Source organism: Eulemur rufifrons, chromosome 15, assembly GCF_041146395.1.
Source record: "Eulemur rufifrons isolate Redbay chromosome 15, OSU_ERuf_1, whole genome shotgun sequence".
In the NCBI taxonomy this organism is placed as follows: Eukaryota; Metazoa; Chordata; class Mammalia; order Primates; family Lemuridae; genus Eulemur; species Eulemur rufifrons.
The window spans coordinates 102561308-102588794 of record NC_090997.1 but is presented as its reverse complement, the minus strand read 5'-3'; the positions used below and the strand labels follow the sequence as shown (position 1 = coordinate 102588794).

Here is a 27487-nt window from a genome sequence, read left to right as displayed (position 1 = left end):
CAGGAACCATGCCCACCGTGGACGACATTCTCGAGCACATAGGGGGATTCCACTTTTTCCAGAAACAAACGTTTTTCCTCCTGACTCTGTTCTCGGCTGCCTTCACACCCATCTACGTGGGCATCGTCTTCCTGGGCTTCACCCCCGACCACCACTGCCGCAGCCCCGGGGTGGCCGAGCTGAGCCGGCGCTGCGGCTGGAGCCGGGCAGAGGAGCTGAACTACACGGTGCCGGGCCTGGGGGCCTCGGGCGACGCCTTTGCCCGCCAGTGCAGGCGCTACGAGGTGGACTGGAACCAGAGCGCCCTGGGCTGCGTGGACCCCCTGGCCGGCCTGGCCGCCAACGGGAGCCACCTGCCGCTGGGCCCCTGCGAGGACGGCTGGGTGTACGACACGCCTGGCTCCTCCATCGTCACCGAGGTGAGTGAGCTCAGGCCTCCCAAGCAGAGCAAATAATTGAGATTTTCTTAGGGGAAAAACCAGGAAAGACCTGGCTCTTATAGCTGTGCCTGGACATGCTCTTTGGACTCCATGTCGCTTATAAAATCCTAGTTTCCGAATGAAAGCAGGCAGCTTCTAATTTGTGTGCAGACTGAGTGGATTAGTTCAAACTAGAAATTAGTTTCCTCAAATTCTGACAGCAATGATTCTAGCTTGTACATGTCTCAGCAGTAAGAAATGAGCAAAAGCACATCAGAACTCCGGGAAATGATGCCAGGAAAGGGGATATTATTGAGCCTCCTCCTTTTCTGGAAACTGTACCTCTCCCTGTGCTCTTCCACCGCACAGATGGACCCCTGCAAGCGGCCGGACTTCCCGCGCTGTGCCTCAGTGTGTGGCCCCGTGTACCGACACTTCTGCCTCAGTGGCTGTCTTTTTCTCCTCAACTTGCTCAAAGGTCCATATAAAACCACTGGGCCTGGAGAGTATGCTATGGCACTACTATTTTGTTAAAAACTATAGTTCACATTAAGAGCTAATTGTGAAGTCTTATTTCAATAAATAAGAAATTTAAAAATGGAGACTTGCTTTTATTGAAATGGGGGAATGAGATTACTCTGAGAACACTAAGGCAGCCAGGTGCTCAGCTTCGTTCAGCAAGACTGCTTGGGGGGTTTGCGTGAACAGACGTTTAAAGAAGCCTATCTTGGAGTCTGAAGTGGACAAACAGTTCCGGGAAATGTGGAAGCTCATGGACTTTATACCATGTAACTTTAAGAGGCTCTTGGTGTGGCTCATCTCACCCCTCCCCGCAGAGATGAGGAGGTGGGGGGCCCAGAGCAGAGAACGTTCTGCCCCAGGCCACCCTGGGAGGGCCTTAGCAGAGTTCACCCTCGCAGCCGCATCTCCTGGGTCCCCTGACCACCTCCCCTTAGTCCACAGGGGAGCAAAAGGGAGCCGTTGGCGGGCGCCCCTAATGCCCTTGCTGCTAAGGAGACAGCAAAGAGATGCTACGCAGCTCAGCCTCCACACGGCTGCTTCTGTGTCAGGTCAACACACCTATTTGCCTCTGTGTATTCAAGTTAGAAGGGGAAAAATGAATTTGTCTATAAGTGGAGTAATTACCCAATTTCAGCTGATTTGGCCAACACAACAGTTCAGCCTAATGACAACCCCCCAGAGGGAAGGGCAAATCTTTTGGTTGTGTAAAGAAAAGGAACATAGTCAAAAAGCAGTTGGTTTATTGCCATTCAGCCACGCATTTCTATCCAAGGAATAATGAATGAGTTTCCTGAGTTGAGTTGTGTCCAGCAGGATCCTAATGGGATTTTGTTTTCTTTCTCTCCTCACTCGGAACACACTCACGCCTCGGCAGTTTAACCTGGTGTGTGCCAACTCCTGGATGCTGGACCTGTTTCAGTCATCAGTGAACGTGGGATTTTTTGTTGGCTCTGTGGGTATCGGCTACGTAGCAGACAGGTAGGTGAAGCACCTGTGGCGGAATTTAATCAACCCCACAGGTTTGGAAAACACTTGGCTACACCTGCCCCTTCTTGAACACCATCCTTTCCCAAAACACATACACCACAATCTCCTGGCTGTAACGTCGATTGTTTTCACAGTCTTAGGTTTCTTCTGCTACTTTGATCATCGTGAACCATGTCTTTATTTGCAGATTCTCTGAGGCCGTAGAAAGATGTTTCAATATCAGGCAGCAGTTTGTCCATGCGGGCTACCCAGCAGCTTGGGTTCAGACGGCAGAGGAGTAGGTGACCTAATCCCTTTGGTAATTCCAGGTTCATTGTTTGACCTCATCACCATCCACCTGGTCATGGGCCTTCAGGGCCTCTGGGCTCTGTGCCACCCACCATCTGCTGTGTCCCAGGTACTGGAGCCAGCAGCACCAGGCCCGGTGCAGAATGTCCCTTTGCCCGTGGGATTGCAGGATTCCTGAATTGGGTCCCTGGGGCCAGATGTGACTGTGTAGGTGTGGAACCTAGGATGTGATCTATGAAAGGAAACCAGCATCTGTCTGCACCAAACAAGGTCACTCTCCTCCTCCACAACCTCCTCCAGTCTCTGGAGAGGGAGTACAAAAAGCCCTCAGGCGACTCCGAGTCATCAGTGGCTGGTCTTCCGTGCTCACACTGACCAGGCTCTTCTTATCCCTCTTGTTTATGCAGCATTTTGGAACCCAACGCTCATTTCGTGAGACTGACTGCTTATTGAGTGTTTCCGGGCACCAGGCACTGTGCTCAACATTTTGGACAGCATTATTCTTCCTAATCATCAGTCACGTAGTGAGATAGTGGCATGTAACTATATAAAATATATATAGCATATATGTATAAAGCATAAATCTATAACTCTGAAATAAATGCTAAGGACACTTTATGCCCGCTGCCCTCCCACGCCCACCCCAGCTACCTCTGTGGTACAACCCAGACCTGCGAGTATAATATTAAATGTTATTCTCTGATTATGTTGTCAGGCTGGATTAAAACTTGCCTATGTGGTGAAGATCAATAATGATGACTTAATGTATCCTCCCCCTTGGGGACCTGGGACCCCTGCCTTTCACAGGGGCCGGGGGCTGCCTGGCAGCAGGAGGGAGAGGCATGAAAGTGGCATCACCCACGTTTGTTGCCATCTGCTCAGCCTCCCTGGGAAGGCTCCTCCTGGGGCTGTCTGTGGGAGGCCCGAGAGGTGAAGAGGAAGGTCGTTTGTTTTTATTTTTACTGCTGCAGCATTGAGGAAGGTTGTTTGGAGATATCCCATTAAGTCAAGAGAGACACACTAACAAGGGGGGTCCGGAGTCAGACCTCCCTGGGGGCTGTCTGGCCACTCCTCTCTCTGTCTCTCGCCCTCCTGCACCGTAAGGCGGAGACCCTCACACTCAGCCCGCTGGGAAGCATGTGAGCACATAGCTTTGCACAGTGGGGCAAGGAAATTAGGTAATTATTTTCATCCCACTCAACGGGTAGGAGACCGGTTATGATTTCCTCTGCCAGTGCATTCCTGAGTTGTAATCCGCAATTACCCACCTTCTCAGATGACCTCATCGTTTGTTCCTATTGTTGAAATCTCCTCTGCAGGGTTGATTACTCATTATTCTCCCCTCAAACGCTGTCTACTGGCCTCTTTTCCTTAAACTCTCTGAAGTTTTGCTGGCCGTTGCCCCCTCGTCTGTCCTGTCTGTGCCTGCAGGCAGGAGTGTGAAGGTGGCCTAAAGGACCACGACAACCACCAAAACATTCAAAAATAATAATTTTTTTTGCATAATTCATGCCTACAATTTTCAGATTTTATATAATGGGACAAGAATCTCATGGACACCCATATTTTATCCACAGACTAATGTTACATAAAACATTGTCTTCCATGAAGAATTTTTAAAATGCTCTAATAGCTGATTAGGGTGTCTTTTAAAAGAAAACCAAGAGGACATTATGAAAAGGTTGTAAACAAGAATACTGGAAAGCTGGGCACGGTGGCGCACGCCTGTAGTTCCAGCAACTCAGGAGGCTGAGGCAGGAGGATGGCTTGAGCCCAGGCGTTCGAGGCTGCAGTGAGCTACAATTTCGTCACCACACTCCAGCCTGGGTGAGAGAGAGAGAGAAAAAAAAGAATACTGAGTTTTACCCCAAGTCAGCTTTTTGAGGGTCAGCTTTGGAAAAGGAAGGAAGGAAGGAAGAAAAGGAGAGAGGGTGGGAAAGAAGAGCATATGTTAGGCAATTTGCGAATGAATCTTTTATAAGATGTCTAATTTATTTCATCATCCATAACCTCCTGAAGAGTGATTTTGAGTATCACTTGGCACAAAAAAGTAATCCCTCACCAATTCCAGGTGTTTTGCTCTAATGATTAGTAATCATAAGCGCTCTATTTAGTGCATGCTTGTGCACGTTTAACAACTAGCTCTGTGTGGAGAAAAGCCCCAGTTTGTGCTGTTTGCTGATTTCCAAGGTGTAAACACACCCACCCTGCTCCATTTTAAGCTATCGAAGTGAAGTCACTGAACACAGGGTTGGCCAGCAAGTTGTGCCATCATGCAGCATTTCCACTATGCGGGTACAGCAGACGTAAATAACCTCACAAGCATGGGATGCCCAGATACAGTAAGATCATTAGGAAGCAATAAGTTTTGCATATTTATTATACTTGTTTTTAATATAATTTATTTAATGTAAGTGTATATAATTTAATTTTTAATGATGGTGGTGTTCGACAAGTAGCTTGCCAATTTTCTCAAAGTCTAGTAATCAGCTCTCCAGAGCCAGCGCCCCACTGTCTGTCTGTCAGGATGGAACCGGATCAAAGCAGAACCGAGGTCCCAGTGGGTTGCAGCCAAACTTACCCAACCAGACAGGACCTTCTGAAACAAGTTCTCCACTGATTACTGTGGGCTATTTGCTTCACTGTGCATCTTTATTTGTTATCTTTCATTTCGGATCACAACAGCCTTTTAAAGTAGATTTTATAATCCATAATTTACAGATGAAGAAACTGAGGCTTAGTGAAATTAAAGTGCTGCTTCCCGGATGTGCATATAAACCACTGGGGAAGGTTGTTAAAAATCGGATTTCGATCCAGCAGGTCTGGGGTAGGCCCGAGATTCTGCGTGTCTAACTAGCTCCCAGGCGATGCTGGTTCGTCCCTCCAGTCTCCTGCTGACAGTCCTGGACCACGTCCTGAGCAGCAAGTACCTGAAGGACACAGGAAGCCGGCAGCCCTGGGAGCCTGTCTCTCCTCTCCTATTCCAGCAGTTTGTGTTTTCAGTTAACCACTTAAGTATCTGTTGGGTAGAGGGGGAGTCTCAAACCACTATCCCGAGACCTCCCAAACTTCTTCTAGCCATGCTTTATTTTTTTAAAATAACATTGTATCCTTATTCGGAAGATGTTCCCCAGTGAAGTTTAAGGCCAAGATTAAACCAGGTTGCCAACTTTTTCCTCTATTCTATATATTGGAACAACTCTCTGAGTCCCTAAACTAATGCAACCTAATTCCCTCAAACCACATGTGTGGCAGCTCTCCCCAGGGTGCACCAAACAAAGGCCCCATGGGATGGTAACGTGTGTGGCACTAAAGACAATTTCCACGCAGACACACAAAGACCGTGTTGAAAAGGGATGAGGGTGCATAGTGAACACTGAATTTTGTTTTTTCCAAAGCAAAAACTCTCTTGGGTGGGCAGTTGGTTGAGATTGTTAGCGCAAAGGCTCCAGCTCTAATGATGATGCAAGACCTAGATAGGCCCCGAGGGCATTCGGCATGGGGTGGCCTGGAAGACTCATCCCCTCCCTGAATACCTGCCATGTGGGGGTGTGGGGCCGCAGCACTTTAACCCTGGTGAATGGGGCTCATTGTGCTTAAACTTTACACACAGCAGGTTGGTGAAAAGTCCTCAAGGAGCTGAAGCCTGGATTCTCTCTGTGGCTGCCAGTCTGCGCCCCCTTATTTCCATGATTTAGAGTTAACCTCTGATTTTGTTTGGATTTCCTTATCTTCCATGAATTTTCTCCAACCTTCACGAGTGAAAATTTAATTTGATTCCCTCTCTTTGTTTTCCTCCCTGCAGGTTTGGCCGTAAGCTCTGCCTCTTTATTACGATCCTCATAAATGCGACATCTGGAGTTCTCATGGCCATTTCCCCAACCTATACGTGGATGTTAATTTTTCGTTTGATCCAGGGACTGGTCAGCAAAGCAGGCTGGTTAATAAGCTACATCCTGAGTAAGAATGTGTGTGTGATTGCAGCTGTGGGAACAAAGGAGCATCGCTGCCAAAACACAGTCCGGTGGGGGGCAGCTCTGTGGGAAAACAGACCCAACTTCAAGACCATGTTGACAGGGTTTTTTTCCATATCAAAAGAATTTCTAAAATCATTTCAATCAACTCATTCTGCCTTCCTCCTATAAAGAGAACAATGAAAGCAGAAACAAGAATAAACATCATACCACCCAGATTCTTATTATATAGGACTCTTTAGGAATTTTTGTTTTTCTATTGTATCGACAGAAAATCCAGCCTACCAGGCCTATTCACAAAGAAGATTCAATGATGAGAGATAATAATAGATTTATAGAGGACTTTAATGTTTTGAATAAATCTAGTAACCATGATTATCCTCAATTTACATACAAGGAAACTGGGAATACAAGTCCTGTGTTCAACCTAGATTACTCAGCCAGCCATTTGTGGGACCAGGAATATAATTCACACCCTGTTCATTAGTAGCCAGAGTTATGGGTAAGCTCCACGGAGCATAAGAGAATATTTGAATTTTAACAGCATAGCATCTTTATAGCAATAATAAGAAAAATCACCACCATAATTAGATCTTGGGAATTAACCTCATCATTACTTTCCCTTCAGCTACGTTCAACCAGAATCTATACAAAGGGAAATGGATATTTTGAAATTAAAATAATAATAATAAAGCTCTCATTACACATGAGAAAACTAGAACATGTGTGCTTACAATTTTACCTGGGAAAGTTATTTGGGGAATTCCGTAAAAGGAAGAGGCGCTAACTAGTCCTGCCAGCATAGGCACTTAGTAAACGTTTGGTCAAAGAACGGATTAATGTGAGCAGTATTCAACCAGTAATTGGGTTTGTAGGAAACACAGTACGTAGAATTATACAGAATTTAATTGCGTAAATGTGAATTTCAACAAAAGTTAATCTCAGCCTCCTCCCATTAATTTCTTCTCCTATCCCTCCAAATGTCCATGACGTAAACCTCACTGCTCCACTCTGCCTACCCTCCCACCCGAACTTCATCTCTGACCCCAACACCTCTGAAAGACAGACATTTCTGTTTATGGAGCACTTACCTCTGTTTAACTGTTTTAAAATAATTTTTAGGGCACATTTCCATTTGGTTTATAAGTAATTGAAGTCTTTAACATGTTTGCCAAACATTTAAAGCAAAAAATGTGGCTTGTGGAATATCTTGAATTTCAATTCTAGTATGTCTGTCATATAAACACAACTATCCCCCAATTCCATGTACATGGACCTCGTGTCTGTCATGATGTAGTCACGGATGAGATAAAGCTGATTATTGTACCCTGTGCAGTGGTATAATGCCAAATTGGCTCCTAGAGAATAAAAAGCCCTGATTTGTGGAGTTTTCCAGTTTCCAGGTGTAAATACTCCCACTATGGCTGATTTCAAGATACCAGTGGGTTGAACAACCAGCTTGCAAAATTCCTGAAAATTTGAAAGCCAGTTCTTGCAAGCCAATACTATCTGATTGCAGCCCTCTGCTAAGTCTCCAAGGCATTTACACAAATAGGATTGCAAAGGAACATTTAACTCATGTAAGAGAATATACAGGTGTTCATTCACATAAAAATTATCTGCAATCTAAATTCAATGTTTGATTCACTTATTCAGGTCTTCAGTTATCACTGCCTTATTACTCTAGATCAAAATTTTGCATATACAAACACAATTGCATTTGTCCTTGAAATTATTCTAGAAATCAAATGTTTTTGCTCATGTGGGCAGGCTTTTCATCCTACCTAATATGGGGTTATAAAATTTCATATCAATTAATACAACAGCAATTGTTACAACAAAATAAGAACTAAAGAACATTTAAAAATATTCAGAGAGCTGTATAGAAAATTCTAGAATATGGACTGTATTTTTGAAGTTGCCTTTCTAGTTTCCTGATAGTCAGCCAACTCACCGCTGTGCTGAATTGCATTGACCATGTGCATTGTCTTTGCAGTTACAGAATTTGTGGGGCCGAGCTATCGGAGAACAGTGGGCATTTTTTACCAAGTTTCCTTTACTGTCGGGCTCCTGGTGCTGGCTGGGGTGGCGTATGCTCTTCCTCACTGGAGGTGGTTACAGTTCACAGTTACTCTGCCCAACTTCTGCTTCTTGCTCTATTACTGGTAAGTCCATTTGGAACAAAAAGGAGATAAACCGAAATATTTTATGTTGCTAACAATGCTGCTTTAGTGCATACTGTCCTTCTGATTCCAAGGTTTCTTTCACTTTCCAGGCTTATTTCACAGGGAGCCCAATTCCATGTCTCAGGGATAAAAATCACAAGCTTCAGCCTGTCTCTCCCCAACACTCCAACCCTGGAAATCAAATGTCTTTCTCTTTGGGCTTAAAGTTTTTGTGACCTGGATCTTACATTTTTGCATTACTTATTTGGTGTTTAAATTAGCGTCTAGCAGCTGTGGTACAATTTGGACTGCAGACCCTTGAAGAGATTGACAATATCATTATTGCTGTTCTATCCCTCCTCAGAGGAAACTTTAGGATGAAGAAGGTAAAACATGGCACTTGTGTCACCACTTCCCAATACCTGTGCCTGAGGCAGACATCCCCAATCAATCACAGCAGTCTCTATCTCAGATAAGGCCCAACATGATACTCCAGATAGACCATATCAATCAATCAGAGTTACCGAGGAAAGTGAGTTTCTCTGCCCAAGGGAAACGTGGGAAATGGCAGAAACTATTAGAAACCCCTAACTGACTTGAAATAAAGCAAGAGGGATGCTGGGTTATCAGACCAAATATCTCTCCCATGCAATAAACTCATTTATTTACTTCCTGCTGGATGTATCCACTTGTTCTTCCCGTGGTTGTCTTGCCTAAGACTTAAATGTCGCAACCTTGCCCAGGAAGCTTGTTTCCTTGTCCAAAAGCCAGTAAAGCTCTGTGTCTTAGTCATCTCAGGCTACTATAACTGTGTACCTAAAAACAAACATTTCTCACAGTTCTGGAGGTTGGAAAGTCCAAGATCCAGGTGTGGCACAGTCCATTCCCAGGGAGGGCTTCCTGGCTGGAACACAGCTAGACTTGTTGCTGTGTCCTCACATGGTGGCAGGAGAGAGAATCCTCTGGCCTCTCTTCCTCTTTTTATAAGGACACTAATCACATCACATCCTGGGGGCCCACCCTCCAGGCCTCATCTAGTTACCTTCCAAAGGCTCCACCTCCAAATTGCACATTGGCTTTGGGACATCAGTGTATGAGTTTTGGGGGGACACAACGTTCAGTCCATAACACTCTGCCAGTGACCTGTATCTCCCCTCCCTCATCTCCTTCTACCCATTTCTACCTCCTCTATACCTCGGAATTCACTCCTCTTCTCTTTTTCCCGTTAGGAAATCATTATTATTTCTTGCTTGGGTTACTGTGATAGATTCCCAACTGGTCTCCTTGACATTTGGTTTATTGTCCTCTAATCCATGCTTCCTGCCACATGTTAGACATCTAGTTCCACCATGTCACTGCCCTGCTTAAAAGTCTTTCCATGGTCTTTTCCCTGCAGAATAAAGACCTAGTGCGTTAGCATGACAGAGAGGCCACCTATTATCCAAGTTCTGACCGCCTCTGAAGCACTTCCTCTTGCCACTTTCACTGAATAGAATCAAATTGAATTTATTTACACTTTGGTGAGCTCCGTCATGGGCTTTACATTTTTGAAAGATTGCTCCAGATGCAGAGGAGAAGACGGGTGTCATGGGGGAAGAATGGAGGCAGGGAGACCAGAGGAAAGAGTCACACATCCCCCTGCGTGATTGTTAGTTTCTTTGTAGATCCAACTGGACCTTACTGTGTAAGATCCTCAAAGAAATCTGATTAGGAAAATTGGGGTTAGGGGGACGTCAGTAAAACTTTCTCCTCCACTGACCTTGTTCCCTAGGTGCATACCTGAGTCTCCAAGGTGGCTGATCTCCCAGAACAAAAATGCTAAAGCCATGAGGATCATTAGACACATGGCAAAGAAAAATGGAAAACCTCTGCCTGCCTCTCTTCAGGTGAGCCAGAGCCTTAAGTAGCAAATCAGGGGGTGGTGAAAAGGGAGGCTCTGGGAAGACACGTGGACACCGGTGATCTCGGGGAACACAGGACCAGCCCACCACCTTGCATGTGGGCCTAACTTGTAGTGAAACGCAACAGAATATTGTATGGACTAAGATTTGGGGGTCCCTAGGAGAATACTTTAAATAGATACAAAACATCAAACTAAAAGGGAACCAGAGATCATTTAAAGGTCACACCAGGAGTCCCTATCTTGTGAAACTCACACCTCCGCCGGCCACTCGTGCCACGGTTACCTGTGTGTCTGGCATCCCCAGGTCAGATTCTTAGATGGGCACGACAGTTCTTTTTTTCACTGAAAACTTTTCTATTGGCCTTTTGGATAGAAACAGGAATTTATCTGCCAAGAAGGATGATCCTGTCATAATTCTGCTGGAACCAGTGCGGGGCCTCCTCTTGGCTGGTTCTGTGTTTGGCCCAGTGCAGCCTGCCCTGCACTTCCTATCTGCAGTGCCGACACCCAGCCTCCCCAGCACCACACGGAAGTCCAAGCTGTGCACACTAGTGCTTGCGTCATATTTGATACCCGGATCGATACGTTCCTGGATCCCAAAACCAAAGTCTCCAGTATCTGACAAGTTATTTTTTTCCTAACTCATACTCCCACACCTTTAGACCTTTCTCCAGGGATCCTTCTGCCTTGGCCCCTCTGGCTGTGCAGGGGACGGCAATCTCATTTCTGCCGCTGCCAAAGGACCTGACGGTGTATCTAGCCATGGAGGACCCAGGGGTCTGGCCTGCGAGCTGCCCCTGCACCTCGGCTGCCGGGGCCGGTCTGTCCCCGCCCTCCCAGAGCTTGTGGACTCGCAGTTCCCACGTAGGCTTCCCCCTTGCACCTAGATCTGCCATCATGGAGAACAGGAAGAGAGAACAGTTCTTTAGACACAAGTAATGTCTTAGAATTTTAAACATTTGGATAGAAATGGCCCCAAAACATTTTAAGCAATCTGCTACCTTCTTAAATAGAATCAAGTTACTCAGGTGTTCATTATGTGCTTAGTGTTTGCCTTTAGTCGATCTCACTACTTGGATCTCAAACCTTTTCATCTAATAGGGGCTGGAAAAGAAAACATCAAGCTTATTAAAAAATTATGTCAAAATAAGAGTAAATCATTTCCGAAGGAGGATCTATTAATATGATAGGTTACGTGTAAGAACCTGAGATTTACATGACATTCAGAATGAAGATTTTTGGACTCAGAGGCCTTTTTCCTTCACTTCCTTCCTGGTTCCTGGGTGGTTGAAATGCATGTCTGGCAGAGCACCTGATTCTCAGGTGTTAGATTCCTTCAGTGAAGGGCCAGTGGGTAAATCACACGAGAGTCATCATCTCCCAAGAGGTGACATCCAGGTGTCAGTGGTAAATCTCCACTCCACCACCTACTGACCATATTCTTCTAGAGCAGGGTTCTCAAACGTTACCCTCTGTGCACAGGAATCACCAAGAACCTTGTGAAAATGCAGATTCAGAGAGGTCTGTTTCCCGCCTATTTCTAACGAGCTTCAGGTGATGCTGGTGCCAGTGTGAATGCCAAGGCCCCAGGGCACAGCCTCCTGCCTGGTGGGCCACAAACGGGTCCTGGTGGCAGACGCATTGCTTCACCCTCAGCCCACAAGGCTGGGCCGCGAGGCTGGGCATCGATTATAGCCCACTGTGCTCTACAAATAATATCATTTCAGACAGGCACTGGGAATTGCCTAACTTCTCCGCATCCCAGCTTCCTCTTCTATAAAATGGGGTGACAGAAATAGAATCTAACTTCCAGGGTTTTTTAAAGATTCAATGAGACAAAGTGTGCAAACTGCTTAACGTAGTGCTGGGCACGTGGTAAGCAGGCAATATGTGTAAGAAATTGTTGTTATTCCCTGTGTGGCCCAGAGACAGCATCCTCAAATAGACAAAGCTGTTCCTACCATGTCTTTTCTTAGAGCCTGAGACCTGATGAGGAAGTGAACGAGAAGTTGGACCCTTCCTTTCTTGACTTGGTCAGAACCCCTCAGATAAGGAAACGTACTTTGATCTTGATGTACAACTGGTAAGGAATATTCCTCACTTTAAACTCCCTCCAAAGTCTTTTAATCACAATCAGCCACATTAGGGAGGGAACAAGGGCACCTTCGACCCATAACCCAATCCCAGCGTTGGCACCAGCAGCAGACGGCAGCATGTGGCTCATGCGTAGCAGATTTTTCAGCAAATGTTGAAATCCACTTACAGTCCCTGAGCATGGATCAGGGCATTCTCAACCTCGGCTTCACATTAGAATCACCTGGAGGTTATAAAATACCCAGGCCAAACCCCCATCTCCAGAGATATTGATTCAGTTGGTGGAGGGTAGGGCCCAGGGACCAATATGGTTTAAATTTTCCAGGTGATTCTGACATATAGCCAAAATCGAGAGCTACTGGCAGAGACTAATTGATGATGAGTGTAGATCTCTACGGCAGTACAGGGCTGGCAAGGAAAGGGACTTTTCTTTCCTTTTTCTTTTCTACCTGGAGAAAAAATAAATAAATTAATGAACAAGAATAATCCGCTGGCTGCACAACTGAGTAACGTGATCTCTACTGTGCTGGCTGCAGGTGCTCGGAGAGCTTCTCGGCGGGGATGCTCCCAGCAGCGCTGGGTCTCAGCCAAGCGAAGATGCATGAAGATGCATAATCGCTGACAAACGCGGAGCTCCCCAGGAGTTAACTGAGCAACCCTCGCAGCGCTGCACGGAAAAGGCAGCTTTGAAATTTGGCCTCATTATCCTTCTTTCCTTTCCTGAAAAACTGTGACTCTTGTTGATTATCTTCACATTTTCTATTACCTATAATGACTGTTTTTAGTCAGTAAAGCTAAAAACGTTGTCCAAAGGCTGTTTGCGTCGGGTTGAGAGAGAAATCATCAAGAGAGGAGCTCTGCCCCTGTGGTCTTCTAATTTCCTAAAATTGGAATTACGTGGTCCGTTCTTTCGATCCCACTGCATTAGAGGACCACAAAGACAGATGTAATTCATAACCACTAATAACTTGATCTACCTTTACTAAACAAATTGCTCTATTAAGCAATCCTTTGCTTTCAATCTGGCCAGGAAATGCTATCCTACTTTCTTCCCAGGATCCTCAGGTCACAGCCAGCCAATGAAGTGCATCAGATATTGTAAAGGTGGTGGGTGGAGGGATCACTGAGAAAGGTGGCCTACAACCGACTCTTTTTTTTTTTTTTTTTTTTTGAGACAGAGTCTCACTCTGTTGCCCAGGCTAGAGTGCCGTGGCGTCTGCCTAGCTCACAGCAACCTCACACTCCTGGGCTCAAGCGAGCCTTCTGCCTCAGCCTCCCGAGTACCTGGGACTACAGGCATGTGCCACCACACCCGGCTAATTTTTTTATATATATATTTTTTAGCTGTCCATATAATTTCTTTCTATTTTTAGTAGAGACGGGGTCTCGCACTTGCTCAGGCTGGTCTCGAACTCCTGAGCTCAAACAATCCGCCCGCCTCGGCCTCCCAGAGTGCTAGGATTATAGGCATGAGCCACCGTGCCCGGCCCAACCAACTCTTATTTTTCCAGAAGCCTCTCCTTTTCGGTGGTTTGTGTTGGCACTCAACTTGACCTGAACTCTCCTCTCCGCTCAGGTTCACGAGCTCTGTTCTCTATCAGGGCCTCATCATGCACATGGGCCTCGCAGGGGACAATATCTACCTGGATTTCTTCTACTCTGCCCTGGTTGAATTCCCAGCTGCCTTCATCATCATCTGCACCATTGACCGGGTCGGTCGCCGTTATCCTTGGGCTGCGTCAAATATGGTGGCAGGAGCAGCCTGTCTAGCCTCAGCTTTTCTCCCTGATGGTAAGTTTCAGGCCAAGCTGGGGTCTTGTCTCTAAGGCCCTGAGAAGAGGGGGTGTCCTCAGCCCTTTGATAGGAAGACCACATAATTTATCATTCAGATCAATTTGAAAGATGGAGAATAGTATCTGGGACCTAAACCCATATGGCCTGCCTACCTTTAGGAACAATTGTACCCAGTTGTTCCCTGATGCGATATAACAAGAGAGGCTGTGGAGATGAATGCTACGGGCCATGGAGCTAGCCTAGAGCAAAGCTGAGCAGACCCTGGTTCAAAATCTTACTCCAGCACTTCCCAGGTATTATTTAGCAGCTCCCTTCACCTCCCTGCGTCGTCCTATAGAATAAATGAGAAAACTTAAGTAAATGCCATCAATAAACAATTATTCAGTTACTCTCTTTCCTTTTAAAAATGCTTTCTCAATGAAGAGGAGCAAAATCCTGCATAACAGAATCCTTTTAGCAACATGAATTTGTTTCAATCCTTCCGTTATTAGTAATTTTTAAAAATGTGTCCATATTTTGCTGTTTCTTTGGAGTGGCCTCTGTAGACTAAAGTTGGCCCAGCTTTGGAAACTGGCATAATTCCATTGCCATTAAGGATTGAGGTCTAAAGTTAAGAGAACACAGAGGATTTTTAGGGCAATGGAATTATTCTGTATGATACTATAACAATGGATACAGGTCATCATATGTTTGTCCAAATCCATAGGATGTACCACACCAAGAGTGAATCCTAATGCAAACTGTGAATTAGGGGTTATTATGATGTATCAATGCAGGTTCATCAGTCGTAACAAATGCACCACTTGGGTGGGGGGTGTTGATAACAGGGAAGATTGCGCGTGTGCGGGAGGTGGAAAGAGCATATGGGAAATCTCTATTCCCTCTCAATTTCGCTATGAACCTAAAACTGCTCTAAAAAAATAGTCTTTAAAAACAAGAGCGAGCAAGTATTACAATTGTGTCTGAGGTTCAAACAAACACACATGACACTTTGCTGACATGATCTACAGAAGAACCAAGTTTGCTTTCTTGCTCCATTCTGGAATGGGGGCTTGTCCTCACAGCCCACACCCTGCGGCACGGCTGAGGAGGGGGACCGTCTGCGGCACGTGTGTGCTAGTGGTGTGCTTTTCCCCACAGATCTACAGTGGCTAAAAATGACTGTCGCGTGCTTGGGCAGAATGGGGATTACAATGGCCTTTGAAATGGTTTGCCTGGTCAACGCGGAACTGTTCCCCACATTCATTAGGTGAGTGCCTTTTCCTCGCATGAAGAGGGCGGTTGGGGTATTTATTTGCTTATTGGCTGGAACTGCCACGGGTGCAGGCAGAGCACACCTTGCTTTTCAAAACACAGTGTGAGGGAAGGTGAGAAGATTTAAAGGCAGCAGCGGGGCCCAGCAGGTCACCTCTCACACTTACAGGCTGGGGTGGACCACAGACGCGGTGGTGAGAACAGAGGACACGGGTCACGAGACAGGGCCCGCCGACACTGCAGCAGAGCACAGCGCGGGGCAGCGCACAGGCCCGCAGCGGCAGCCCAGGGAAGCCCGGGGAAGGAAGCACGAAGGAAAAACGGCTCTTCCTCCCACCATTAAACATCTTAAAGTTTATGTAAAACAAGAACAACAGGAAATGAATGGAATTATATACCTGTATTGTTTTTAGGCATTGAAAACAATGTAAACTTTTTTTTTCAGTTCTCAGACATTTTAATGATTTGGGGAAGTATTTATTTGGAGGCGAGGTCGGGGGTAATGTTACTGCCCGACCCAGTCCCTCTCCCACCGGCCGGACCAAGGCCAAGGCACTGCCAGAATCATACGGTGCAGGGCAAGGAGACGGCATGACTTTCTCAGCTCCATCTCCTCTAGAATTTGGGGGCTAAGATTTTTAAAGGAGTTTTGGTGACCGAAGGGCTAGGGAATGGGGTCTGCTGATTGGCTGGGGATGGACTCAGACGGCTAAGAAGCAGAAACAGTGTCCTTGGTGAACAGGGGTCTCAGTGGGGGCCCGCAGGCCTCGTTGGGTCAGTTCCCACACAGGGCCGCCGGCCCCCCGAAGGCAGAGTCTGGAGGACACCTCAAAAACCAGCCTTAGGTTTTACCATAGAGATGCAATCTGTAGAAGCAGTTGGGGAAGTCACAAATCTTGCCCCTGCGTAGGGACAAGCCGTGAGCAGTGACAGCATTAGGGAACCATGGCTGGTTAAGTTGTAGCTATGTCTATACTTCTGCAGAAATCAGACTTTTATCACTATTCCTGTCCATGGCCTGACGTTATTTTAATATAGGTGGTTTCAGTAACTACTGCACTCTGATAAATTAAAAAGTTAAACCAGTTGCCTGCATTTTAGGAATCTGGGTGTCCTCGTCTGTTCCTCAATGTGTGACATTGGTGGCATCATTGCACCATTCCTGGTCTACCGGCTCACTGACGTCTGGCTTGAGCTCCCGCTGGTGGTTTTTGGTGAGAAATCCTCATAGAGGACTTTAAATGAAAACCTATGTTTCTAGGGACCTTCATTTCTCTACTTCAAAATAGGCATTGTGCCTATTAGTAAATACCAATCACTACTACTCGTTAGTAATATTATTAGTACCAGCAATACTAGTTAATACTAGTGCAGGATTCATACTGTCAGTCACTGCTAACACGCAGGTGTGGACTCCTGCCTTAGCCACGCACAGCTCAGACAGGAAGGAGAAGGGAGGAGCCTCCCTGCAGCTGCCCTAACCCTCCACCCGCGACTCCCACCTCTCCTGTCTCTGTCTCCGGCAGAGAGCTCGCTCTTCTGCCTCCTCCATGTCCGGAGGGCGAAACACAAAGCCCCTTTACTTCTTGCTTCACAGAAAGGCAGTTACCATTTTGAAACCCAGAGGAAACAAAGACCCACAGTAAGAAAATGCGTCAGCACAGTGGAGCCCAGTGTGCGTGCTCCTGCGGCAACTAGAGGGCCCTCTGCTACTGCCTCGAGCCAGGGGCAGGTGGGAATGTCCCAGCACTGAGCCCCTCCCCTCCCCGGAGGACAGAAGGTGACAGGGACAAGTCTAATCATCAGCAGTTAACACACAGAGGCAGGTGCTCAGCATGAAATCTGCAACCATGCAAGTCCTGGGTCCGTCTGTCCATCCGGCATCCGTGGCAGGTTCCTGCAGCTACAGGCTCGCGACAGAGCTGCTCCTGTGTGTCCCGCAGACACCTGCCATGTGAATGCTGCTCCAGATTGACACACAGGGCATTCACCTTCTCTGGTTACCTGGCCCACAATTCACCCATTTCAGTCTCCTTTAAGACCCATTCGGAGCCACTTTTAATTCGAATGTGTGATGCTTCTTCCCTGGGGTGTACGACACTCACTTAATTTGGGGGGAGGAGAGGAAAAGGCCCTGCTCTCACATGCAGCCCAGGAAGTCCCTGGCCTCGCCCCTGGGGCTGCACAGCTGCCCACAAGCATCCTGCTCGTTCCTTCTCTTCCCCTCTTCTCAAGGGATTTGTGTGGGGGAAAATTTTCCACTGCTGTGGATCTGCCAGCAAAAGTTCCAAAGCACTGATAGAACTCACCCTCCAAACAGACCCATGCGTTCCTCCACATTCCTGCTGAATGACAAGGGGGCCAGCGCTGGGGGAACACAAGCTCTTTATCCTGCGATAACCGTGGGCTGCCCCCTGAGTAGCTGGCGCTGCTGATGAGATGTGTGTGCCCCAAATTCCTTTCTCCCCCAACACTGGCTGACGAGCCTGTCCCCAGAGCCCCCTTTCCAGGTTGAGCCCAGCCTCTGGCCCCCTTTCTGCTAGGGAGGAAGTTAGAGATACCTCAACATCAGCTACTCCCTTAGGTGGACAGTGGGTGGCCGGTGGGTCAGTGGGACACTTCTGGGTAGCAAACAGATACTTCATGTTTCCCCACCTCTGTTTAACAAAGCAGCGCAAAATCCAGACCCAGAGGAACACTGTGGACCCTTGCTCATGCCTCATCTTCCCCTGGGAAGGACAAAGGATTGTAACTACATTGCAACATATACAGGAAATTCAAAGACAATTGCAATTCTTGTGGGTAGTTCCATCTTCTTCCCTCACCAGCCTTTAATCTGAGTAGTTAGCAGAAAGCAAAACCAATAATTTTGCATTTTAACTTCTTTCCTTTTCTTTCTACACAAGAATGGTATGCTAATTGTGGTCTTGAAATAGTCTTAAAACAGTAATAGGAGACACATGAAAATCAACACACTGGAAAATCCTGGTTGAAAGAGTACTGGAAAAACTGATAAGGATCATCCCGGTTAATTAGGCCCATCTTTGCAAATATAAAATTCCCAATGAATGATAATTTGACTAATCATTTGCATTGCATTTGTCACAATCCCCTCACTTTAGAGATTCCGATGCCTGCAAATGTGCATCGTGTTTGCATTAGTTACAATGTAATAACCAAGTGAATCTTGGGAGGTTTGGAGAGATGTTGAGAGGCGGTTATTTAGTAAGCACTTCCACAATTCATACCCCGTGCCAGGCACTATTCTCAGGGCTTGGCAAATATTAATTCATTTCAGCCTCTTAATAAGACTGTGGGGGAGTCTGACCAGCAGAGAGACTGCAGAACTTCCCAAGGCCCAAAGACCAGTAAGTGAGGGAGGCAGCGTGGCAGCCCAGGCACTCGGGCTTGTGTTTTGAGCCACTGTGCTCTGTGGCTTCTATTAAGCCCATTTTTAAGGGTTCAAAAATAAAGGCCAGTATGCTTGTTTTGAAACCCCCAACTAGTGAGGAACCCATATCCCACTTCCTGCATTCTAACATAGAAAACATAAAAATATAACTTTAAAAGACCAAAGCTTTTATTGGAATCTAAAGAAACAAAAGCTAGCGTTTATTACTCAAAATTGTAGCCAGAGACAAGGATTAACAGGAATTTAGCGAACACCTGAATTTGAACTAAATGCCTGGCTATACTTTATAATTTTTGGTGTCATCATGTAGTTACACATGACTCATTACTTTTATTTGCAAATAATGATCCAAGTTTCTGACTTATTTTCATCACTAAGTGCTTTATCCTGGCAGGGCTATGTTCTTCCTTTTCACACAGTGTTTTTCAATGTTATTTTCTAACTCGAAAGTATCTTAATATGGTGGCAATGTCCCCTAGCCTAGAATAACCTTGACTCAAAATATTAAGTATTTCATTTCCCTATAAGGAATTGTAATTCAGTGGAGTTTGGAATTGCTGTAATACTTATGACGGAAAATGGGACAGTCCGAGATGGCAAAGGAATCTGTAAATAAGTATAGAAAAAAATACTCAAAAAAATTTTAAATAGAAATAAGGGGAGCTCTAATTATAGAACCTGTGTTTTTCAGTTCTTAATGTGGTTTGCATCTGTTTGGCTTTCAGCTGTGGTTGGCTTGGTTGCTGGAGGACTGGTGCTATTGCTACCGGAGACCAAAGGGGAGGCTTTGCCTGAGACCATCGAGGAAGCGGAAAACATGCAGAGGTAGGCAGCTGAAGCTCCTCAAGGAACTATTTGATAAAGGTTTGGGGACAACTCTGTAGCCAGTTGGAAAGGAAGATTAGATCAAATCCATACCTCACACCATACCTCCAGATAAATGCAAACTAAATCAAAGACTTAAGAGTACAAAAAAGAACCAGTAAAATAATGAAGACACCATGGGAGGATTCCTTTACACTTTCGTAGCGGGGAAGGTCTTTCTAAATATGACCCCAAAATCCAGAACCCATAGAAGACATATCAATACCTGTTTTTGTTATTTCTGAATTTTGGACCATATGAACTTATTCAAAAAGTAAATTGAAAAAAAATCTAAATACAGAGAAACCTGTATGACACCTTCCCCACAAGTATGCTTATGCAGTGTGCTTAAATATTTCTATTTATTTTGTTTTTATGCCAGTTTTGGCCTATTGGTGCCACAAACTGAGCTGAATTTTATCCGTTCTACAAAACCTTCATATTTAACATATTCCTTGGAATTTTTCTTGGGCAAAATGTTGCCAAATTGCAGTGGTCCGAGGCTTTTCCTAGAACTTGAGTCTTAGATTGGAAGAGGCCTTGGAATCCGACCAGAGGTCACACGCTGGCAGCCCGCAGGACACCAAGTTCTCAAATGCTTTGTTCAGCCCACACAGTGGGGTTTGTTTGTTTTGTTTTGTTTTGTTTTTTTGAGGGAAATTCCATATAAACTGGACTTCTAGGATCTGTTTAAAAAATCAGAAGATTTGGTAACACTGAGCAGGTATTCCCTCTTGTTAGTAATTTGTAGGAGCCGAGCAAGGGCTCGGCTTTCTGAAGGGCATGCCCTCTGCAGAGGGCCACAGTCCCCACTGTTCCTTATCGTCTTGTGTGCGGTACATTATATGATCTGCTTGGTGCATGCAGACATTTGAGTCTGAGACCCCTGATCTAGCCCAACCATCTCAGAACAGCTTCCCACGCACATGGGCACCTCCCCTCCCAGACACGAGACTAAGTCCTGTTTACCTGCATCCCCAGAGCTTAGCACAGCACCTGGCACACACACAGGAGGAGCTTACCAAAGATTTGGGGAATAAATGCTGGTGTTCCTTCAACAGCATCCCTAATTCAAGTTCCTTTTCTGAGGCTGCTCCGGCGCCAGGCAGTAGCGTCTGACAGACTGTCCTCATATTCGCCATCGGTGTGGCCTGATGGCCTCCAAGCCTCAGTTCTTCACCTGTGAATGGGGACAACTGTATCTACTCGCTGGCTTCGATAACAACTGAATAAGCCAATGTGTGTAAGGGGCCTGGCGGTAAAGGTCCAGGAGCCACTGTTACCATTCACAGCTTTCATTGCTGTTCCGTAAAACAGGAAAATAAGTACCTAGACTATCTACTGAAATTCAAATTTTCAGATACATCCTGAGTTGTTTTAAGACAGAGAAATGTAGCTCAGGGACACAGAGGGACTCACATATATACCGATACTCATCAGTCTTTCATTTTCATCAGGCTGGTTCAAAGCAGGCTAAAGAGATATTTCAAAAGAGTATTCCTGTTGTTATTTTATATTCTTTCTGTTTATGTGATCCACAAATACTCCTATGAAGATCTGTACTTTTCCTTTTTCTGTGCTGCATAACTCAGCTCACCGTTCTCAGGTGGAAGGCAGGTCTGCCTGTGAGCGGCTTGGGGGCTTGCGGGAGAGGGGACAGCTGGGAGGCGGGGACAGATGGGACAGGGGCCCGCTGCAGCCGGAGGGGTGGGAGGCAGGGCTGTCTGGCAGACCATGGTTGGCACGGAAAGCTGATCCAGGTACAGTGTCGCAGACACCAAGCAGGGCCAGCAAGAAAGGGCAGGGCCGAGAGCTCGCGGGTTCCTGAGGGTGCTCATTCTAACTAGTTACGAGTCTAGCCTGTGTGAGTCTCACCTGATGCCTTATTCGCTGCTTAAGCCTGTTTCCTTTTCTGTAAAATGAGTGTACGAATAGCCTGCGTTTCCTAGAGCTCTCAACTAGAGCAGCTCCAGTGCGCTTGCGCGCAGGCGCACCTCATTTCCTGTACTATACTTCGCTTTATTGCTTTGCAGACATTGCGGTGTTTTATAAATTGAAGGTTTGTGGCAGTTCTGTATTGTAATTCTCACAATATTTCAAACTTTTTCATTATTATTATATTTGTTATGGTGACCTGCGATCAGTGATCTTTGATGTTATATTGCAGTTGTTTGGGGGCACCACAAACTACATCCATTTAAGGACGGCAAACTTAATGGATGAACCTGGCATGTGTTCCCACAGCTCCACCAGCCAGCCCTGCAGTCTCTCTCCTGCTTCTGGAGCCTCCCTCTTCCCCGAGACACAACAGTACTGACATTAGGCCAATTCATAACCCTACAACAGTCTCTAAATATTCAAGTGAAAGGAAGAGCCACCCGTCTCTCACTTTAAACCAAAAGCTGGAAATGACTAAGCTCAGTGAGGAACGCATGTCAAAAGCCCAGAAAGGCCAGAAGCTAGGCCTCCTGTGCCAAACAGTTAGCCAAGCTGAGAATGCAAAGGAAAAGTCCTTGAAGGAAATTAAAAGTGCTGCTCCAGTGAATATAGGAATGGTAAGAAAGAAAAACATCCTAATTGTTGATATGGAGAAAGTTTGAGTGGTCTGGATAGAAGATCTAACCAGTCACAACATTCCGATAAGCCAAAGCCTAATCCAGAGCAAGGGCCTAACTGTATTCAATTCTGTGAAGGTGAGAGAGGTAAGGAAGCTGCAGAAGAAAAATGTAAGCTAGCAGAGGTTGGCTCATGAGGTTTAAGGAAAGAAGCCATCTCCATAACATAAAGTGTGAGGTGAAGCAGCAAGTGCTGATGGAGAAGCTGCAGCAAGTTATCTGGAAGATCTAGCTAAGATAGTGGACAGAGGTGGCTACACTAAATGATAGATTTCAACGTAGACAAAATAGCCCTCTATTGGAAGAAGATGCTATTTAGGACTTTCATAGCTATAGAGAAGTTAATGCCTGACTTCAGAGATTCAAAGGACAGGCTGACTCTCCTGTTAAGAGCTAATGCACTGGTGACCTTATATTGAAACCAGTGCTCATTTACCATTCTGAAAATCCTAGGACCCTTACAAATTATGCTAAATCTACTTTGCCTGGGCTCTACAAATGGAACAACAAAGCCTGGATGACGGCACATTAGTTTGCAGCATGGTTTACTGAATATTTCAAGCCCACTGTTGAGACCTACTGCTCAGAAAAAAGATTCCTTTCAAAATATTACTGTTCATTGACAGTGCACCTGGCCACCCAAGAGCTCTGATGGAGATATACAAGGAGATGAATGTTGTTTTCATGCCTGCTAACACAAAATCCATTCTGCATCCCATTGATCAAGGAGTGATTTAATTTCAACTTTCACACCTTATTATTTAAGAAATACATTTTATAAGGCTATAGCTGCCATAGATAGTGATTCTTCTGGTGGATCTGGGCAGAGTAAATTTAAAGCCTCTGGAATGGATTCGCCTTTCTAGATGCCATTAAGAATAATTGTGATTCATGGGAGGAGGTCAAAATATCAATATTTACAGGAGTTTGGAAGAAGTTGATTCCAATCCTCATGGATGACTTCAAGGGGTTCTAGACTTCAGTAAACAAAGTAACTGCAGATGTGGTAGAAATAGCAAGAGAACTAGAATTAGAAGTAGAGCCTGAAGATGCAACTGAATTGTTACAATCTTATGATAAAACTTTAACAGATGAGGAGTTGCTTCTTATGGATAAGCAAAGAAAGTGAGTGGTTTCTTGAGATGGTAAAGATGCTATGGACGTTGTAGAAATTATAGCAAAGAATTATGAATATTACATAAACTTAGTTGATAAAACAGTGTCAGAGTTTGAGAGCTGACTCCAGTTTTGAAAGAAGTTCTAGTATGAGTAAAATGTTATCAAACAGCATTGCATGCTACAGAGAAATCTTTCATTAAAGGAAGACTCAACTGATGTGACAAACTTCACTGTTGTCTTATTTTAAGAAATTGCCACAGCTACCTCAACCTTTGGCAGTCACCACCATGGTCAGTCAGCAGCCATCAACATCAAGACAAAACCCCCACCAACTAAAAGATTACGACTTGCTGAAGGGTCAGATGATTGTTAGCATTTTTTAACAATAAAGTATTTAAAAATTAAGGTATATGCATTTTAAGACATAATGTTATTGTACACTTAACAGACTACAGCATAGTGTAAGCATAACTTTTATATGCACTGGAAAACCAAATTTTCTGTGACTCATTTTATTGCAAAATTTGCTTTATTGTGGTGGTCTGGATCTGAATCTGAAATATCTCCAAGGTATACCTGTATTCCCTTATCAAATCCTTGCAACAACCCTGTGAAACAGGTATTATTATTAACCCGGTGATGACTGAAAAAAAACCAGGACAGAGAAATTAAAGGACTTGTTTAAAGCCACACAGCCAGTATGCGACAAAGCCAAGGTTTCAGTCCTGGCAGCCAGATTCCATGGCCCACGTTCTTGTCTCACCCTCAAGGGCTGGGCTTACAAATGCCAAAATGCAGTGAATCACCCAGTGCAGTGCCAGGCGTTTAGTTAGTGGTCAGTCTCCAGCAGCTGGTGTGGCTGCTGACATTGTTGCTGGTGCTGTTTCCATTGTTACTGGTGTCGCTGTTGTTATTGGTGCTGCTGCTGTTCTTGTAACTGTTGTTGCTAATGTTTTTATGGCTGCTGCTATTGCTGCTGTTATTGTTGCTGTTCATGCTGATGTTGTTGCTGTTGCTGATGCTACTGTTGTTATTGTTGTTGCTGCTGATGCTGTTGTTGCTGCTACTGCTGCTATTGCTGTTGTTGCTGCTGCAGTTATGGCTGTTACTGTTGCTGCAGCTGCCATTGCTATTGCAGTTGTTGCTACTGTGGCTGCTGTTGTTGCTGTTATTTTTTATGATGCTGTTGCTATTGCTGTTGCTACTGCTGTTTCTGAAATTGTTGTTACTGCTATTGTTGCTGCTTTTGTTGTTGCTGGTATTGCTGTTGTTGATTATGATGCTGTTGCTATTCCTGTTGCTGCTATTGCTGACATTCTTGCTTCTGCTACTGTTGCTGCTACTGCCGCTTCTACTGTTGTTGCTGATGCTCCTGCTGCTGCTACTATTGTTACTGCTCTTGTTATGGCTGCTCTTTTTGCTGCTGCTATTGCTATTGTTGTTGTTGTTGCTGCTGTTGTTGCTACTGATGTTGCTGCTGTTGCTATGACTGCTGTTGCTATTGCAGTTTTTGCTACTGCTGCTGCTGCTATTGTAGTTGCTATTGTTGATTGTTATGTTGTTGCTATTGTTGCTGCTGCTGCTGCTGCTGCTGCTGCTGCTGTTGCTACTGCTATTGATGACATTGTTGCTGCTGTTTTTGTTGCTGCTCTTGCTGTTACTATTGTTACTGCTATTGTTGCTACTGTTGTTGCTCTTGTTGATTATGATGCTATTGCTGTTATTGCTGCTGCTGTTGCTAACATTGTTGCTATTGCTACTGCTACTGCTATTGTTGCTGTTACTACTGTTGCTTTTATTGTTGTTGCTTCTGTTGTTATCACTGTTGCTGATTATGATGCTGTTGCTAGTGCTGATATTATTGCTTTTGCTATTGTTGCTGATGATGATGCTGTTATTATTGTTGCTGTTGCTATTGCTGACATTGTTGCTCCTGCTGCTGTTGCTGTTATTATTGTTGCTATTGTTATTGTTGCTGCTGATGCTACTGTTGCTATTGCTATTGTTGCTGCTGCTGTTATTGTTGATGCTGCTGTTGCTGCTACTATTGTTGCTGCTACTGCTGCTGCTATTGTTGCTATTGCTGTTGCTGTTGCTGCTGTTATTGCTGCTGTTGTTGCTGCTGTTGTTGCTGCTGTTGATATGGCTACTGTTGCTATTGCAGTTTTTGCTACTGCTGATGCTGCTGTTGCTATTGCTGTTGGTGCTGCTGCTGCTGCTGTTGCTGTTGCTGCTACTGCTATTGATGACATTGTTGCTGCTGTTTTTGTTGCTGCTCTTGCTGTTACTATTGTTACTGCTATTGTTGCTACTGTTGCTCTTGTTGATTATGAAGCTGTTGCCATTGTTGCTGCTGCTGTTGCTGACATTGTTGCTATTGCTACTGCTGCTGCTATTGTTGCTGTTGCTACTATTGCTGTTACTGTTGTTGCTTCTTTTGTTGTCACTGTTGCTGATTATGATGCTGTCGCTAGTGCTGTTGCTGCTGCTGCTATTGCTGATGTTATTGCTTTTGCTATTCTTGCTGCTATTGTTATTATTGGTGCTGCTGCTATTGCTGACATTGTTACTCCTGCTACTGTTGCTGTTGCTATTGTTATTGTTGCTGCTGATGCTGCTGTTGCTATTGCTATTGTTGCTGTTGCTGCTGTTGATATGGCTACCGTTGCTATAGCAATTTTTGCTATTGCTGCTGCTGCTGTTGCTGCTGTAGTTGCTGTTGCTGATTATTATGTTGTTGCTCCTGCTGCCATTGCTGTTGCTATTGCTACTGCTATTGTTACTGTATCTACTATTGCTGTTTCTGCTGCTGTTGTTGTTGTTGCTGTTGCTACAGCTGCTATTGCTATTGCTTTTACTGCTGTTGTTTCCATTGTCACTGTTGTGGATTATAATGCTGTCCCTAGTGCTGTGGCGGCTGCTGCTATTGCTGCTATTGTCGCTGATGCTGCTGATGTTATTGTTGATGTTGGTACTGCTATTGCTGCTACTCTTGCTGCTGTTGCTGTTGTTGTTACCATTGTTGCTTTTGTTGCTGCTGCTGTTCTTCCTGGTTCTGTTGCTGCGGCTATTGTTGCTGCTGCTGTTGTTGCTGCCATAGAGACCATGGAAACTCAGCAGACTGGATTGTACCCCTCCATCTGGAGTCTGAGAGAACCCCAAAACCACAGGATGATTTGGGCGAGATTCTGCTATGCCCCACCTCAGGTTGGACTGGTCCAGAAGTTTAGGCAGGACTAACCACCTCCAGGTGGAGGAAGTTCTTCGAGGAGCCAGTTGTCTGGAAACAGCCCACACCTGATTCAATATTACTATAAACAAGAACAGGTCCAAAGGGCGTGGCTGGGAACAACAAAATGAAGAAAGCAGTATTTCTACAATGACTATCAGCAACATCTTGGCATTCACAAAGACAGGATGATTGAGAAAACTTGCATTTGAACGAATGTTTTAATTGCATTCTTCACTTGCCAAACTGTTGAAAAATAAATGAACTTTGGTAAAAATAATTTCTCAAATTCTATGTGCAGAGACTGATGATAACAATGTCTAGATTTTAAAATTATCATCTTGTACTGACAGAAGATTAATTTAGACTTTACCTACATTCTCCATTACAGAGAAGGGTGGAATGCCCTAAGAAAGGAACTTATGTAGGCCAATTCCACATCTAGAGGAGATTTTTAGGAGCCACTCCATCCACATTAGTTATTCAACAAGCTGTCCGTTTTCTTTTTGAGAATCACCGATCAGAGCACTTTGCAAGACTAATCCTGGACAAAGCTTACACCCATTTATTGTTCCTTTTATTTATTATAATATTTGCTTTGTTTTGGTTTTCAGCCTCCTCATAATTTCTTTCTTCTGTATTTTTATTTCTTATTGCAGACCAAAAAAAAATAAAGAAAAGATGATTTACCTCCAAGTTAAGAGACTAGACGTTCCATTAGACTAAGAAGAGAGGCCTTTACTCCTGCTATGTCCTTGCTTTGGTGATGCCAAGGCTGGAAGCGGAGGTTTCTTCACTCATCACAAAGCCCGTATGTTCCAACCTTCCCTACCCTGGAGCCCCCTCAG

The 27487-nt window shown here is 45.1% G+C and overlaps 1 protein-coding gene across 1 annotated transcript; it reads left to right on the top strand.

Moving 5' to 3' along the window:
- Positions 1 to 8: 8 nt before the first annotated feature.
- On the top strand, positions 9 to 27365 carry LOC138395348 (solute carrier family 22 member 2). The gene is made up of 11 exons (XM_069488102.1): positions 9 to 419; positions 1816 to 1919; positions 6022 to 6176; positions 8187 to 8355; positions 10127 to 10241; positions 12235 to 12341; positions 13929 to 14143; positions 15287 to 15395; positions 16502 to 16614; positions 19538 to 19637; positions 27299 to 27365. The coding sequence occupies exons 1-11, from the start codon at positions 9 to 11 to the stop codon at positions 27363 to 27365; spliced, it is 1665 nt and encodes a 554-aa protein (XP_069344203.1).
- The last annotated feature ends 122 nt before the right edge of the window (positions 27366 to 27487 follow it).

What these genes read in the sequence shown, in the direction of transcription:
- LOC138395348 (XM_069488102.1), top strand. Translation starts at nt 9, where the DNA reads ATGCCCACCGTGGACGACATTCTCGAGCACATAGGGGGATTCCACTTT. An exon ending in ATCGGCTACGTAGCAGACAG is followed by an intron (nt 1,920 to 6,021) that starts GTAGGTGAAGCA and finishes TCCTCCCTGCAG; the next exon opens with GTTTGGCCGTAAGCTCTGCC. An exon ending in GTTAATAAGCTACATCCTGA is followed by an intron (nt 6,177 to 8,186) that starts GTAAGAATGTGT and finishes TTGTCTTTGCAG; the next exon opens with TTACAGAATTTGTGGGGCCG.